This window comes from Phacochoerus africanus, chromosome 1, assembly GCF_016906955.1.
Source record: "Phacochoerus africanus isolate WHEZ1 chromosome 1, ROS_Pafr_v1, whole genome shotgun sequence".
Taxonomy (NCBI): domain Eukaryota; kingdom Metazoa; phylum Chordata; class Mammalia; order Artiodactyla; family Suidae; genus Phacochoerus; species Phacochoerus africanus.
In genome coordinates, this window is record NC_062544.1 from 238,698,519 (window position 1) to 238,715,235 (window position 16,717).

Sequence of the window (16,717 nt, forward strand, 5' to 3'; positions counted from 1 at the left end):
TGATCCGACTATTCCCAAACTTGCCATTTAGTGTTTTAGACATTGAAAGCTTATTAGGCCAAGGTAATTATTGCCAGTATAGTAATAGATTTTTTTATTTTATCTTTTACTTAGAATTTTTTTTGTATTTTGCATTTTTTTCCCAAAGTGATTTTATCTACTTGACCGATTTAGACAGTATTCTGAAATATTTTGGAATGTATTAGGATAACCTTAAAGAGAGATTAAGCATTTAAGAATTCTTCCTATTGAATGGTTTGTGATGGTAACTCTTTCTCACAGATCAGTGACTGGATATTCAGGATAGTTTAGCTGGCTTAACTAGGTACCTTGTGTTTGGGCTATGTGGCTTTGCAGAGTTTTATTGAAACTGACCATAGCTACTCAGAATTCTGGGGTCAGAATTAAATGTCTGCTCATCACCTGTGCCTAAGCAATAGCAATCTGCCTCCTCTGGCTGATCAATCTAGAGAGTTATGGACTTGTATGGCTTTAACTTTTGTCGGATTTTTCTCATCTTGTACCTTCCTCACTGTTTCCAATGCCACAGGGCATGTATTTCCTTTTAAAAATTAAAAGGGGATTAATTCTAAATTTGTTTTGAAAGGCATTTTTTCTTTTAGCATTTCACAACACCCTTTGAAACATTTAAAGATACCCTAGGGTATTGCAAACAGAGGATTAGAAACAACTGTCATAGATCCAAAGTTCTATTTTGCCAACATGCGATCTTTTTTTTTTTTCTCAGCCATTCTCATATTGCTTTCTGAAAATGTTAACATTCTTCACTTCTCTCACTCCTTTTTGTTTTTTTTATTACTCAGATGAATTTATCACATCTGTAGCTGTATAATGATCATCACAATCTAATTTTATAGGATTTCCAACCCACAACCCAAGCACATCCCCCCACCCCAAACTGTCTCCTCTGGAGACCATAAGTTTTTCAATGTCTGTGAGTCAGCATCTGTTCTGCAAAGAAGCTCAGTCTGTCCTTTTTTCAGATGCCACATGTCAGTGAAAGCATTTGATGTTGGTGTCTCATTGTACGGCTGACTTCACTTAGCATGATAGTTTCTAGGTCCATCCATGTTGCTAAATTGTATGTAAGTATCAACTCTTCTGGATCCACTCCTCTGTTGATGGACATTGAGGTTGTTTCCATGTCTTGGCTATTGCAAATAGTGCTGCAATGAACATCGGAGTACATGTGTCTTTGCGAGTCATGGTTTTCTCTGGGTAGATGCCCAGGAGTGGGATTGCTGAATCAAATGGTAGTTCTATGATTAGTTTTCTGAGGAATCTCCATACTGTTTTCCACAGTGGTTGCACCAATTTACAATCCCACTAACAGTGTAGTAGGTTTCCCTTTTCTCCACACCCTCTCCAGCACTTATTGTTTGTAGCCTTTTTGAGGATGGCCATTCTGGCTAGTGTAAGGTGGTACCTCATGGTGGTTTTGATTTGCATTTCTCTAATAATGAGTGATGTTGAACATCTTTTCGTGTGTTTCTTGGCCATCTGTATGTCTTCTTTGGAGAACTGTCTGTTTAGATCTTCTTCTGCCCATTTTTTGATGGGGTTGTTTGTTTTTTTGGTATGGAGCTGCAGAAGGAGGTAATAATTTGTGGAGATTAATCCCTTGTCAGTCGATTCACCTGCAAAGATTTTCTCCAATTCGTCGTATTTCTGTGATGTCCGTTGTTACTTCTCCTTTTTCATTTCTAATTTTATTGATTTGAGTCCTCTCTCTTTTTTTCTTGATTAAGTCTGGCTAGGGGTTTATCAATTTTGTTGATCTTTTCAAAGAGCCAGCTTTTCGTTTCATTGATCTTTTCTACGGTTTTCTTTGTTTCTATTTCATTGGTTTCTGCTCTGATCTTTATGATTTCTTCCCTTCTAATAACTTTAGGTCTTGTCTGTTCTTCTCTCTCGAGCTGCTTTCGTTGTAAAGTTAGCTTGTTTATTTGAGCTTTTTCTTGTTTCCTGAGTTAGGCTTGTATTGCTGTAAACTTTCCTCTTAGAACGGCTTTTGCCACATCCCATAGGTTTTGGAGTGTCATATCTTTGTTGTCATTTGCTGCTAGGTATTTTTTAATTTCCTCTTTGATTTCTTCAGTGACCCATTGGTTGTTTCATAGCATGTTGTTTAGTCTCCACGTGTTTGTGTTTTTTTCAGTTTTTTTCTTGTTGTTGATTTCCAGTTGTATAGTGTTGTGGCTGGAAAAGATGCTTGATGTGATTTCAATTTTCTTAAATTTACTGAGGTTGGGTTTGTAGCCCAGGATGTGATCAATCTTAGAGACTGTTCCATGTGCACTTGAGAAGAATGTGTATTCTGTTGCTTTTGGATGGAATGTCCTATAAATATCTAAGTCCATATGGTTTAATGCTTCATTCAAGTCCTGTGTTTCCTTATTGATTTTCTGTCTGGATGATCTGTCCATTGCTGTCAGTGGGGTGTTAAAGTCCCCCACTATGATTGTGTTGTTGTCGATTTGTCCTTTTAAGGTTGTTAGCAGTTGTCTTATTTATTGTAGTGAACCTATGTTGGATGTGTAGATATTTAAAATTGTTATATCTTCTTGGATTGATCCTTGATCATTGTGTAATGACCTTCTTTGTCCCTTAAAATATTCTTCATTTTAAAGGCTACTTTGTCTGATATGAGTATTGCTACTCCAGCTTTCTTTTGATCCCCGTTTGCATTGAATATTTTCTTCCATCCTCTACCTTCAATTTGTATGTGTCCCTAGAAGTGAAGTGGATCTCTTGAAGAGAGCATATATATGGGTCTTCTTTTTGTATCCATTCAGCCAGTTTATGTCTTTTGGTTGGGGCGTTTAGTCCATTAACATTTAAGGTAATTATTGATATGTATGTTCTTATTGCCATTTTATTAATTGCTTTGGATTTGTTCTTGTTGCTCTTTTTTCTTCCCTTCTTCTCTCATTCTCTCCTCTTCTGGTTTGATGACTCTCTTTAGTGTTGTATTTGAGTTGATTTTTCTTATTTGTTTGTGTATCAATTGTAGATTTTTGTTTGCAGTTATTCTGAAGTTTTGATATAAGAGTCTGTATGTATATGAGATTGTTTTAAGTTGTTGTTCTCTTAATTGCAAGTGCATCTCCGGTGTCCTGCATCTGTACCCTCCTCGTCTCATGATTTCGGAATTTGGTGGCATAATTGTGTGTGGATGATTTCATGTCTTTACTATATAATATATATATACATATACCTTTACTGGTGAGCCTTGTCATTTGTTGTATTTTTGTTTCCTGTTGCTGTCTTTCCTTTTCTGCCTAGAGAAGTTCCTTTAGTATTTGTTGTAAGGCTGGTTTAGTGTTGCTGAATTCTCTCAGCTTTTGCTTATGTGTAAATCTTTTGATTTCTCCTCCAAATCTGAATGAGAGCCTTGCTGGGTAAAGTAATCTTGGTTGGAGTTTTTTCCTTTCATCATGTTAAATACATCATGCCACTCCCTTCTTACCTGCAGAGTTTCTACTGAAAAATCTGCTGATAACCCTATCGGGTTTCCCTTGTATGTTATTTGTTTCTTTTCCCTAGCTGCTTTTGATATTTTCTCTCTGTCTTTAATTTTGGTCAGTTTGATTAATATGTGTCTTGAGGTGTTCATCCTTGGGTTTATTTTATGTGGTACTCGTTGTGTTTCCTGGATTTGAGTGAGTGGATCCTTTCCCATGTTAGGGATGTTTTTTGGCTATTATCTCTTGGAATATTTTTTTCTGTCCCCTTCTCTCTCTCTTCTCCTTCTGTCACCCCTATAATATGGATGTTGGTGCGTTTAACATTGTCTCAGAGTTCTCTGAGACTCTCCTCATTTGTTTTCAATCTTTTTTCTCTTTTCTGTTCTGCATCCGTAATTTCTACTAATCTGTCCTCCACCTCGCTTATTCGTTCTTCTGCCTCCTATATTCTGCTGTTGGTTGCTTCTATTGAATTTTTTATTTTGGTTATTGTATTTTGCATCTCTTCTTAAGTTTTATATCTTGTATCTCTTTGCTCAATGATTCCTGTAATTTATACATCTTTGCCTCCAGTTTTTTCCAATATCTTGGGTCATCTTAGGCATCAACAGTGTAAAGTCTTTTTCCTGGAGGCTGATAATCTCCTCATCACTTAGTTGATTTTCTGAGGTTTTTCCTTTCTCCCTCATCTGAATTTTAGTTCTCTGTCTTTTCATTTTTATAGGCTTTTGTTGTGGTGACCTTTTTTTGTAGGTAATAGGGTTGTATCCTCTCTTACTTCTGGTGTCTGCCCCCCTTGTGGCTGAAGTTGGTATGGGCGCTTGCTGGAGGCTTCCTGATGGGAGGGGCTGGTGTTTGCCCACTGGTAGGTGGAGCCAATTCTAATCCCTCTGGTGGGTGGGGCTTAGTCTCTGGATGGGATTAGAGGCAATTGTGTGCCTGAGGGGTCTTTAGGCAGCCTGTTTACTGCAGGGTGGGGCTGTTATCCCACCTGGATTGTTGTTTGGCCTGGGGCTAATCAGTGCTGACTGATGGTGGGGCCAGATTTTCCCAAAATGGCCACCTCCAGAGAAAGGCACACTGATGAATCTTCCCAAGAGTTTTGCTTCCATTGTTCTTCCCCCACAACAAGCCACATTCACCCCTGTTTTCCCAAGAGGTCCTCCACGGACTGCAGTCAGATCTGACCCAGATTCCTATGGAGACTTTGCTTTGCCCTGGGATCCAGTGCACGTGAAAGTCTGTGTTTGCCTTTTAAGAATGGGGTCTCCATTTCCCCCAGTCCCGTGGGGCTCCTGCACACAAGCCCCACTGGCCTTCAAAGCCAGATGCTCTGGGGGCTCTTTCTCCCAGTGCCAGATCCCCACGTGTGGGGGTTTGATGTGGGGCTCAGAACTCTCACTCCTGTAGATGACTCTCTATGATATAGTTAATTCCCAGTCTGTGGAACTTCCCACCCAGAAGGTATGGGGTTGCTCATATCATGTAATTGCCCCTCCTATCTCTTGATGTGGACTTCTCTTTGTCTTCTGGAGTAGGCTATCTTTTGTAAGGTTTCTGGTCCATTTGGTTGAAGATTGCTCAGCCTTTAGTTGTGAATTTTGTTGTTTTTAGGAGAGAAGTTGAGCTCCAGTCCTTTTATTCTGCCATTTTAATCCCACCTCCTCTCACTCCTTTTTTTTTTTTTTTGGTCTTTTTTTTTTAGGGCCGCATCCAGGCATAAGGAGGTTCCCAGGCTCAGGGCCCAATCCCGGGCTCAGGGCCCAATCAGAGTTGTAGCTGCTGCCCTACATCACAGCCACAGCAACATCAGATTCAAGCTGCGCCTATGACCTACTCCACTGCTCATGCAATGCCACATCCTTAACCCACTGAGTGAGGCCAGGGATTTAACCTGTGTCCTCATGGATACTAATAAGATTCCATTGAGCCACGATGGGAATTCCCACTTCTGTCACTCTTGATTGGTGTATGTTTTGTTTCTCATACAGGATACAATAAAGTGTTCTTCCAGGACTCATTTGTCTGTACTCTTGGGCTTTTCTGGGTGATATATATGCTACTTTACTTATGAATATTTTCCTATTTAAGCTTGTATCAGGTTGTAATTTTTTTAATGATATTTTTTTTTTCCATTATAGCTGGTTTACAGTGTTCTGTCAATTTTCTACTGTAGAGCATGGTGACCCAGTTACACATACATGTATACATTTTTTCCTTACATTATCATGCTCCATCATAAGTGACTAGATGTAATTCCCCGTGCTACACAGCAGGATCTCATTCCTAATACGTTCCAAAGGCAATAGTCTGCATCTATTAACCCCAAGCACCTCATCCAACCCACTCCCTCCCCCTCCCCCTCCTCCTTGGCTATTCAGCCATAAAAAAGAATGAAATAATGCCATTTGCAGCAACATGGATGGAAATAGAAACTCTCATACTGAGTGAAGTAAGTCAGAAAGAGAAAGACAAACACCATATCACTTATATCTGGAATCATGTTGTAATTTTTTTAAATTATCTGTACCTCAAGTCATTCACTTGAGGTCTTCAATACTATCTATTGAAAGATAACTGTAATTACATGACTAGTCTTCCAAACCTTTAAGTTCAGAATTACTTTGAGTGAAGAGAAACTTATCAAAGATGAAAAATTACTATAGGATGCACTGACATGTACCCTAAATTACTGGGAAAATTAAGTATATAAAATTGAATCCTAGTTCAAACATTCATTTAAAGGGTCACTTGACAAACTTATTCAGATGAAAAGGATGAAAAAAACTACTTAAGCATTTTGCTGATCTCTGACAGGGTCAATGGGATCATAACTGAGTGAGCGAAGGGGTGTCCTGGGAATCCATGCTGGGTGACAAATGTGAACATGGGTGTAGGGCCAGGGCCTGTATGCACTGCAGAATGTGAGGCGATTTATACTGGCCAAAGAGAAATGAGAGATGTTGAAAAGTAACAAGAAAAAGCATGAGTGGCAAGATAATGAAGGGCTCTGAGTTCCTAGCTCCAATAAGGAACTGGGGTATAGTCTCAAAATACTATTAAATGTGTGACTCTGTTTTGAGAAAAGATTAGTTTGTGTGCTTTACTCTTTTCCAGGACTTTGTAAAGTTTAGCTCTAGAGAGTATTATGAGTTGGAATTTCAGATAAAGTAGGTCAGATAAATGTTAATTTATTCCAAAAGTTACATGATGTTGATACATTTAGCAAAAGAAAGACAGGAGTCATGAAATTTCCAGGCAGAGGAAGCAAGAACACTTCCACTTTTGTTAGTCAGTAATTCTGTTTACAGCCTTCCTCTTTCTCAGTTAGTGCAGCCAAGCTTTCCACTTTCCAAGAGGAGGAATAATGTGGTACATTAGGCCACAATCTGTGAGGGAAGGTCTAATGTGATGATGCTGTGACTCTTAGCTCTTGACAAGAGTACAGCCTAAGTATACTGATTCCTAATCTCTTCCTCCCAACAAGGTGTTTTGATTTATTACCAGACCTTATAACTTTCTAAGGTAGCAGAATATGTGCTTGATTTATAGTCGTTCCTGTCCATTGAGCAAGATGGGTAACTGTAGGTTTAATCCAGGCACATAACTAAGAAGAAAATTGGCTTGGCCAAAATCTGTGTTATATTTGTGAGATTATCTATTTACCTACCTATCTATGATTTTGCTAAGGTGATTAGATAGATGGATAGATAGATAGATAGATAGATAGATAGATAGATAGATAGATAGATCTGATAAAGTTAGGAAAAAAATATTAGCATTTAACATCATTTTGAGCATTGTAGTCTGGGGTTAGTTGCTCCTTACTCAATAGGGTCATGACAAAGTCCAGCCTAGTGAGAACCTAAGATTCAGTTTTGACCCTGTACTTAAGCTGCAGAGTGTCAGAGGTGTGTCTGCCCTCATTTAATCACTTGTGCTATAAGAGAACTGGACTACATGAGCTTGGTAGAGTTTTCCTTTGATTTTGGATAATCCACTCAGTATCTCTGGACTTCAATTTTGCCACAAGTGTAGGAAACACAATCAGACAGTCAAGAAGTTCACAGGAACTTCATAAAATTCTTTGGAAAGTACAAAGTACTATACACATACCTTGAAATCATAGTACCAGCTGCTGGGGTGAGAGTGTCGTTTCCACAGCCTGGTATCCAAGTCAGGATTGTCTTTATTTTTTTCAAAGCCCCAATGGATTCTTTCTTTATGGCTGTATCAAGGTGGTGCTGGATTATTTTCAACTGGAATGGTATAAATTTAGCGTGATGGCTTTGGGATGCCCATACTATTCATAGCTGCTGACTGGTATATACACAGTATGTCTTTGATTAATGAGAAATAAAATGTGAATTATTAAGTTAGTAAGTATAATCTTCCCCACAGGTAAAATACTTTAAAAATATGAAATCCTTGTTAAATGAAGAAATAAAATAATTGGGGTCCACAATCTCTTATCTAAAATTTTTGGGGCCAGATGTGTTTTTGAATTTAGAAAATTTTTAGATTTCAGAAATGTACTAGGATGCCTAGACCATGTATTAAGGAACCTCTTCAGTGGCATCTTGATCAGAACCCCTTACTTAAACTATGATTAAACATGTAAATAAGTCACACTGACTATTCGGTGAGATTAAAGAAAGACTAAGTGGCGCCATAACAGTTCAGATTGAATTTTGTTGCCTAGTTAGTTTGATATAAACTTACGAAATTCTTACAAAGCTTTTTTCTGGATTTCTGAATTATGGCTAAAGGGTTATGGGTGGGCCTGATTAAGTAACCAATTACTGAGCTTTGAGATGGTGCCATATGCATTAACTTTTGTAAACAACCTGTCAGAATTAACATTGTTATCCATTACCTGTAATTTACAAATCAGGAAACAAGTCTCAAGCACACTTCAGTGAGTAGCTGGAGGCATACTGACAAATGTGTGGCAGAGCTGTGATTTGAATCCAGTTCCTTCCAGCCTCAAAGACAAAAGACAGTGTTGTTTCCTCATTGCTTGTCAAGACCTTCAGTGACTGTGACTGTTTGCCCCTGTGGCCTACATAGTTAAAAATAACAATGATGATGCCTTGAAAATATAGGGTTTCTCTCCTTATTCTGCAGACCCTCTGAGGAAGTTCATCCAATGATCATTTACAAGCTAATGACACCCACCTGGATGGGTCTGGATCCCATTTCTGAGCATTACGTTTAGATGGTCAGCTTCTGTTAGCCATCTCCATCTAGTTGTCTCATCGACCCAGTGAACTCCAAATAGACCTAATCATCTTTCCTCTCAACACTGCTCCCTTCAGAATTCCCTATTTTACTATTTCAGTTACCCCTCAGCCAAAACCTACCCACTTCCCTACCTTTTACACTCCGTTAGTCACTAAGCCCTATGGGGGTGCAGGTGGAGAGCAACACTGAGGAGGCTGGGGGTTTCAAAGCGCAGTAATTAAACTTACCAATAAGACATTTCAGATCCCTTCACCATTCCCAGTGTGTATAAAATGAAAGTTCTGACCAATTTTGATAGCCCAAATAGCCTTAAATCCCATTTACCTGCTCAATAATAAACTACCAAATATTAAACCATAAGATTTTACTTTGTATTCTAGATTGCCTTAAATGTTATTGTCTGTTTTCTTTGATCTCAAAATTACTTGTATTTTAGTTATTTAGCTGGATGTGTTGTGATCTTGAGTAGCTATACAGTAGCTACCTTTGCTCCAAATTTATCTTGAGATGCTTAAGAGGTAAAGTTACAGCTGACTATATTTTCTTTTTCATCTTTAGGTAAAAAGCCAAACCTCAAAGTCCACATTAATACCACAAGTGACTCCATCTTCCTGAAGTTCCTGCGTCCACATCCTAATGTAAAATTGGAAGGTTTTCTGCTGGGATATGGCAGCAACTTATCGCCAAACCAGTACTTTCCTCTTCCTGCAGAAGGGAAATACACTGAGGCCATAGTAGGTAAGATATTTGGGTTTCAGGCATAGGAGGAAGAGTTAAAAGGTAATTAGTGTTTTATGATACTTTTTTTTTTTAATTTTTTGGGGTTTTTTTTGAGCTTCGCTCATGGCATATGGAAGTTCCCAGGCCAGGGATCAAATCCAAACCATACCACAGCTGTGTCAACATGGGATCCTTAATCCACTACACTGATGGGGGATCGAACCTGCACCTCAGCAGCAACCTGAGCCACTGCAGAGACATTGCCAGATCCTTAACTTACAGTGCCACAGTGGGAACTCCTCAAAATGTAAAACAATTTTTCTATACCCTCAGCCAAACCAAATGCCATAATTACAAAACATATTCCTAACTGTTGTAACCCATGGCACAATTTTTTACATCAAAAAATGTACAATGCATATTTTGCATGCACTGCAGAAATAATCAACTTCATTTCCATTATACCTGAAATCTCTGACCATATTACTAAACTTGCCTAGGTGAAAAATTAGCTAAAATACCTGGGCTTAAATCTCTGTAACATAGCTTATTTATGCGGATTAATTTTTCTCCCTTGTGTCTTTACTTTCTTCTGGTAGAAAATATCAACTACAGCTTTCTAGGTGTCTCTTCAGGACAAGCTGCCTTTAAAAAGAAAAGACAATGTATTACATTTTTGAACATTTTAGGGTATTTCAGACAAAAGATTAAAATTTTTCTGTGTTATAAAATTTTACATTTCATTGAAAATACTTTGTGTGTGTGTGTGTGTGTGTGTGTGTGTGTGTGTGTGTGTGTGTGTGTGTGTGTCTCTATAGGGCCAAACCCATGGCATATAGAGGTTCCCAGGCTAGGGGTCGAATCAGAGCTGTAGCCACAGGATCCTTAAGCTCAGGATCCCTAACCCACTGAGTGAGGCCAGGGATCAAAACTGCATCTTCATGGATGCTAGTCAGATTCATTTCTGCTGAGCCACGATAGAAGCTCCTAAAAATACTTTTAATCACATTCAAATGTAATTTGAGGATATGGGCACCTTTAAGCCTTCTCTAGGAAAATTACCTGCAAATAAAATGTTTTTAAAGCATAGCATTTTTTTAAAGGGATCATCTATTTAGAATGCTATCAAAAGCTTCCTGAACAGCATGAGATTTGTATTTTCATCCACTGCTAGGGTTATCACTAAAAAGCCTTTCCATGAACTTCCAAAATTTAATCCTATAACTTGAACTACTGAAGACCAGATCTGAAATTCACACATACATGTAACAATGTTGAAGATGAATCTGCTTTGCCCTGTAGCCCTTTGTTCCTCATGGGGAAGTCCCTCTTTTACTTTAGGCAAAAGAGTAACATTATCAATTATAAATGTTTAGACTAGATATTACATAAGATTAAGCACTTTAAAGCAAACACATCACATTTTGTTACCCCTCCCCCCAAAAATTTGAGAATTAGGCATTTTGACAAATATAACAACACTAACCTGTTAAACCATAAGGAATTTGAAAACTTGCAAATATCCCCCATGGTATTTACCCTTTAGTATAAAAAATGACTGGAAGCTATATACTTACCCCACATAAATAGAAAGAGATCTATGGCTTCTTTGCTTATTGAGCATTAGAAGTAGTATTTTATTTATGATAATTTTTTTATCCTTGGTTATATAGATGGAGAATTTGGTCAGTAGTAAACATCCTTTCCTTATGAGGTGGAAGGCATTCAATCTTAAAGTGATAGAAGTCAGATTGCTAATGAAAATTATGTGTAGAAAACCATAAAGAAAATTTCTAGCACAAATATACCAGTCTTTCACTAGTTCAGTGATGAGGGATGATTGAATAGACTAGGTACCCTTTTATTTGTTTACAATTATTTTCATACCTTAAAATGTTTATTATGAAAAACATTCAAACATATAGAGGGAAACCTTATGTCCCATCATGCAACTGGAATACATATCTCTGTTTTGCTGATCTCTTTCCATGTATTCTTCACAGACATTTGGGGATATTTTAAAGCATTACTAGATATAATATTTGTAAAACCTGTGAATACTTCAGCATGTGTTCTAACAGGTAAATATTTTTAGTACTGCCTTGTTTTTCTCGTAACAATAATCCCATGATATTGTTTTATAACTTGTCCATGTTTAAATTTCTCTGGTGATCTTTAAGAATGCCTTCTTAGAGTTGCTGCCTTTTTGAATCAGGACCCTACTTGGTCTACATGTTAGCTTTGGTTATTGTATCTCATAAATTGCTTTCATTTTGTAACCATCCTCTCTCCCTTCCCTTTTTAAATGTTATTGATTTGCTGGAGAAACTGGATTGCACATTCGGTTTGTATTTAATGGTTGCTTCTAATCATTTCTGAACTGGCTCCTCTGTATTTCCTATGAAAGGTATTTAGATTTGGAGTCTATATTAGAGTTGGATTTAGCTTTAGGGGGGAAATAATACTTTACAGACGGAACTGCTTATTTCCTAATAACACGGAAAAGAGGTACATAATGGCTAGTGTTGTACTTTATGAGGTTAAGACTGTTTGGTATGTTTAAGCCACCTCAGCCTGATCCCTCCACTATAAAATTCATCATCAAATTTGCACTTAATGGTTTTAACGTCTATTGATGATCATTGCCCAGATCCATTATTTCATATAGGGGTTATAAAATGGCAATCTTACACCCTAGATGTATACTGCATAGACTCTAATTCTGTCCTTTCTTCTGCATTTTTAGCTAAAATTCTACATTAAAAAAGAATTTTCTTTTTTTTTTTTTTACTTTTTTACTTTCCTTATACAGTTTTTTTGGGGGGGGGGAATTTAGTTTTTATAGGAAATACAGGATAAATTCTTATTGTAATAAATTGATGCCCTGGAAATCTGCAGTGGTGACCAATGTTTTTGTTGTTTGTTTTGTAATCAATAAGAATGCATTGGGTTTTTGGCATTGATTTTTAGACATGTAATGACTTTTGATCAGCATATCACTTAGCCATCCCTTATGATTCTTCTCATTGTCTAGCTTGAATATGGTTGGTTGTTTAACCTTGTTGGTTGTTCACTATTAAATTATGAACTTCTTAAATTCAGAGTTTATGCCTTATTCTTTGCTTATTTATAGCAGAATGACCTACCTTGAGTAGACAGGCAGTAAATATTTATGGCACTGAATTGAATAGTCAAGTGTGTGTAGAATGTTTAGGCTGGAGGAGGCTGTGAGAGATTATATAATCTAGGCCCTTGTCATCAGGCTACTATATATCTAAACCATCCATGGTAGATGACACAGATCACAGTGTGTCTTAAAGATTGCTAAGCACAAAAGATTCCCAAACTTCTCCTGGAAAGCTATACCAAGTAGCAGTTTCAGAACTCTTACCTTATCATTTAGATCAATATGTTCTTTTTTATTTATCTCTTTTCTCTTCTAGTATTCTAGTGGAAGAGGGAAAAAGAATTCCTCTTAGATATTTCCTTTCCCATCTTTCTCATGCCAAAGAATCTGTGTGCTTCTACTTTTATTACTTCAAAATGGACTTGCATTTCCAAATTAGACATTATCTTTGTTTGCTTATGTGGTAAGGGCCCTCCCAGAACAAAGGGAAGGCAATGTGGCATAACCAGCATCTGTGTGCCCATGAGTAACTCTGTGGCAGCAAGACATAATCAGTATCCATGTGCAACTTTGTAACATAGACCATCCACCCAGAAATTACAGAATGTATATTACCTTATAAGGGGGACAAAGGGACCAAAATTTAAAAAGGAAATAACAGAGGGTATATAAGAAAGCGCCCCACTGTGTTCAGGGCTCAGCCTTTGGATGTGAATGTGCTGAGCCACTGCCGACACGAATAAACACTACTTCCTGGCAAAAAGCCTCGGTGTCCCATCTCTCTGTATGAGAATCCTGCAACACTTAATTTGCTTATTTATAATCTTTCTTAATTATTTTGGTTGTAGTAATGACTCTTAAATGATTAGGTAGCTGTCTATTAGTTTTCAATAGCTGCCATAACAAATCACCACAAGCTTGGTGGGTTAAAATGTTACAACTTTATTATCTTACAGTTCTCTATGTCCAAAGCCTATTGTAGGTCCCTCTAGATAAAGTGAAGGTGGTGGGCCTTCCCTTCTGGAGGCTCTGAAGGGAGAATCTCTCTCTCTGCTTTTTGCAGCTTACAGAGGTACCCATATTCCTCTTCTACCTTGAAATCTAAAAAGTAATACAAATAAATGTATGCACAAAACAGAAACAGACTCACAGACATAGAGAACAAACTAGTGGTTACCAAAGAGGAAGGAGAAGGGGCGAAATTGTGGTATGGGATTAAGAGATACAGACTAGTAGATATAAAATAGGCAACAAAGATCTATTGTACAGCAAAGAGAATTACAGCCATTATTTTATAATAACTTTTAATGGCCTATCATCTATAAAATACTGAATCACTGTGCTATACACCTGAAACTAATTTAATATTGTAAATCAACTATACTTCAATTTAAAAAATCCAACAACACTGGATCAAGCTCTACTCACACCATATGGTTCTGATCTCATCTGCCTCCCTCTTCCATTTTTAAGGGTCTCTGTGATTCTGTTGAATCCACCTGGATAAGCCAGGATGCTCTCTCTATTTTAAGGTAAATAGATCAACAACTTTATTAGTATCTGCAGCTTAATTCTCCTTTGTCATAGAGCCTAACATGTTCACAGGTTCTGGAAATGAGGAAGTGGGCAATCTTTAAGTGCCATTATTCTGCTCACCAAAAACTGTATTTTGAAATTTGTCTCTCTACTCTATTCCTGTTCTGCTACCAATTACAGTATGATGATTCTCCTCACCTGTAAAACAGTATTGAAGTCTATTTTTCACAGATGTGGAATGGGCATGTTAGTGAATTCATGAGCATAAAGTGATGAGTGGAAATTCCTTGGATGCAAGTTGTCATACAAGAGCAAGGAATTTTTATTTTTATTTTATTTTATTTATTTATTTATTTATTTTTTTGCCTTTTCTAGGGCCGCTCCCGCGGCATATGGAGGTTCCCAGGCTAGGGGTTGAATCGGAGCTGTAGCCACCGGCCTACACCAGAGCCACAACAACGCGGGATCCGAGCCGCGTCTGCAACCTACACCACAGCTCATGGCAACGCCGGATCGTTAACCCACTGAGCAAGGGCAGGGACCGAACCCGCAACCTCATGGTTCCTAGTCGGATTCGTTAACCACTGCGCCACGACGGGAACTCCAAGAGCAAGGAATTTTTAATGTCTTTGTGGAAAAAAAGCATCACTTACATCCCCTCCCCTTCCTTCATGCTGTAAGAAGATAGTAGTATTTCTTCAATTCCACCAAACTACACCCCAACATTGTAACTTACTTTCCTTTTTGAAATAAAAAGTGCCACTTTGACACATTCTACTTGTTTGATGTGTTTAAAAGATACCACCATTGAAATGAGAAGCTACTAATCATTCAGAAATATTCCAGTTAACATTTAGTGATACATGGACTAATATTTCTACTAAATAATCATTCATAAGCAATTCTAATTTATTTAAATATCTATATAGTATCAGCAGAGGCATTTTCAAAGTCAAATGCTGGTCTTATAAAACTAAAAAACATGAAACATTCACTTTTGCTTCTTTTTTTTTTTTGCTTTTTATTTATATATTTATTTATTTTGCTTTTTTTAAGGCTGCACCTGTGGTATATGAAAGTTCCCAGGCTAGGGCTCAAATTTGTTCTGCAGCTGCTGGTCTAAGCAACACTGGATCCTTAACCTACTGAGTGAGGCCAGGTATCAAACCCACATCCTCATGGACACTAATTGGATTTCTTCCCACTGAGTTACAATGGGAACTCTCCTTTTGCTTCTTTTGAAATAAAGATTCACATGAAACGTTTGTAAAAATTTGACTTACATAGAATCTTCTAATAGTTTTGTAGGTTAATTGGAGCAGCAGAAAAAGTAGTATTTTCCCACGTGACTATTAAAAACTATTAATGGCTATGAGAATCCTGCAATGATGTGATAAAACATGATTCAGTGTAATAGAGCTGCTAAGTTCCCATATCCTCTTTTACCCACATCATGAATGTTCTCATTCTGGTTTACACATCTAACTTTTGCTTTGCTACTTTTATGTTAAGCTGTTGGTAATTTGGAAACATCCAATACAGTAAAAAAAAAAAAAAAAAAAATTCTTTTGACACTGAGTCTTTATGGACTCATACTTTATGATGTTCTCTTGACCTCTGAAAAGACTTTAATCAGTGTCACCTGGGAAGGAAAAAGTTATATTCCACCAGTTTTGAAGAGCAAGTTAGGGAGGTATTTTTGCGTCTTTACTTCAAGAAAATCTTAAATTAAAAAATATCACGTATATTTATCACTACCACAAATTCTAACTAAAATTTGTCTTCCAACCAGGTGTTAGGACTCCAAAGGGATTTAAAAGGGCAAATTTCCTAACTCATGTTCTCACAGCTGCTAACCCCCATACTCACTACCCTGATAGAGTGTTTCTCCCATTCAGCCATGAGCCTCTTAATCACTCTCCCTAGGCGCCATCTTGCCTATATTCCCTCAAAGTGATTCCTGACCTAGGAAGAGGAAGCAATCCTTATAGTCCTCTAAGATGCTCTACCCAGGAGAGAGCTTGGACCAGAATGCTAGCATCTGCATTCTAGGAAAGATTCTCCTGTACTTGGAGAGGCAGCATGATGTGGAGAAACGATATGCATGTTTTCAGTGAGACATCTGAGTTCAGACGCAACACAACTTACTATGGAGTAGTTCTGGGTAAGTTATTTAATCTGTTTCATTTTTTTCTTTATAAAATAGAGAAATAATCTTTCATAAGTGTTGTGAAGACTATAGGTAAATTATTTAGGTAAGACTAAGATAAACCCTGGCACAGAGTAGATATGTTTTATAATTTTTGTTAGTTGCTATTATAACAAGCCGAGTGGTTTTACCTTTTCTGAGCTTTGTTTCATTTGCTCATAATGAATGGACTAAATCACCATCATCACCACCAAAAGTTTTGGTCAAGATTTTAGCACCTAGATTAAAAAACCTTGGTAGCCCTGTGGTTTTGGTTTATGTTTTGTTTGCTTTTTGGAGAATGCAGTGTCAGCAAAATGGCAGAGATAGTTTTTTGTTGTTGTTGTTGTTGTTTTTGTTTTTTTTTTTTAGCAGAGTTGTCAGTTACTGAAAAGTAACAATAATCATCTGTAT

General features: G+C 37.5%; 1 protein-coding gene across 25 annotated transcripts in view; it reads left to right on the top strand.

The window, feature by feature from the left end:
• The window catches only part of ABI3BP (ABI family member 3 binding protein), a 276,498-nt gene that overhangs the window by 66,598 nt on the left and 193,183 nt on the right, over window positions 1-16,717 (top strand). For all 25 annotated transcript variants that reach the window (XM_047793435.1, XM_047793465.1, XM_047793526.1 and 22 more), the window contains exon 2: window positions 9,291-9,470. In XM_047793435.1, coding sequence (XP_047649391.1) covers window positions 9,291-9,470 — 180 coding nt within the window. The remainder of the gene's footprint in view (window positions 1-9,290; window positions 9,471-16,717) is intronic.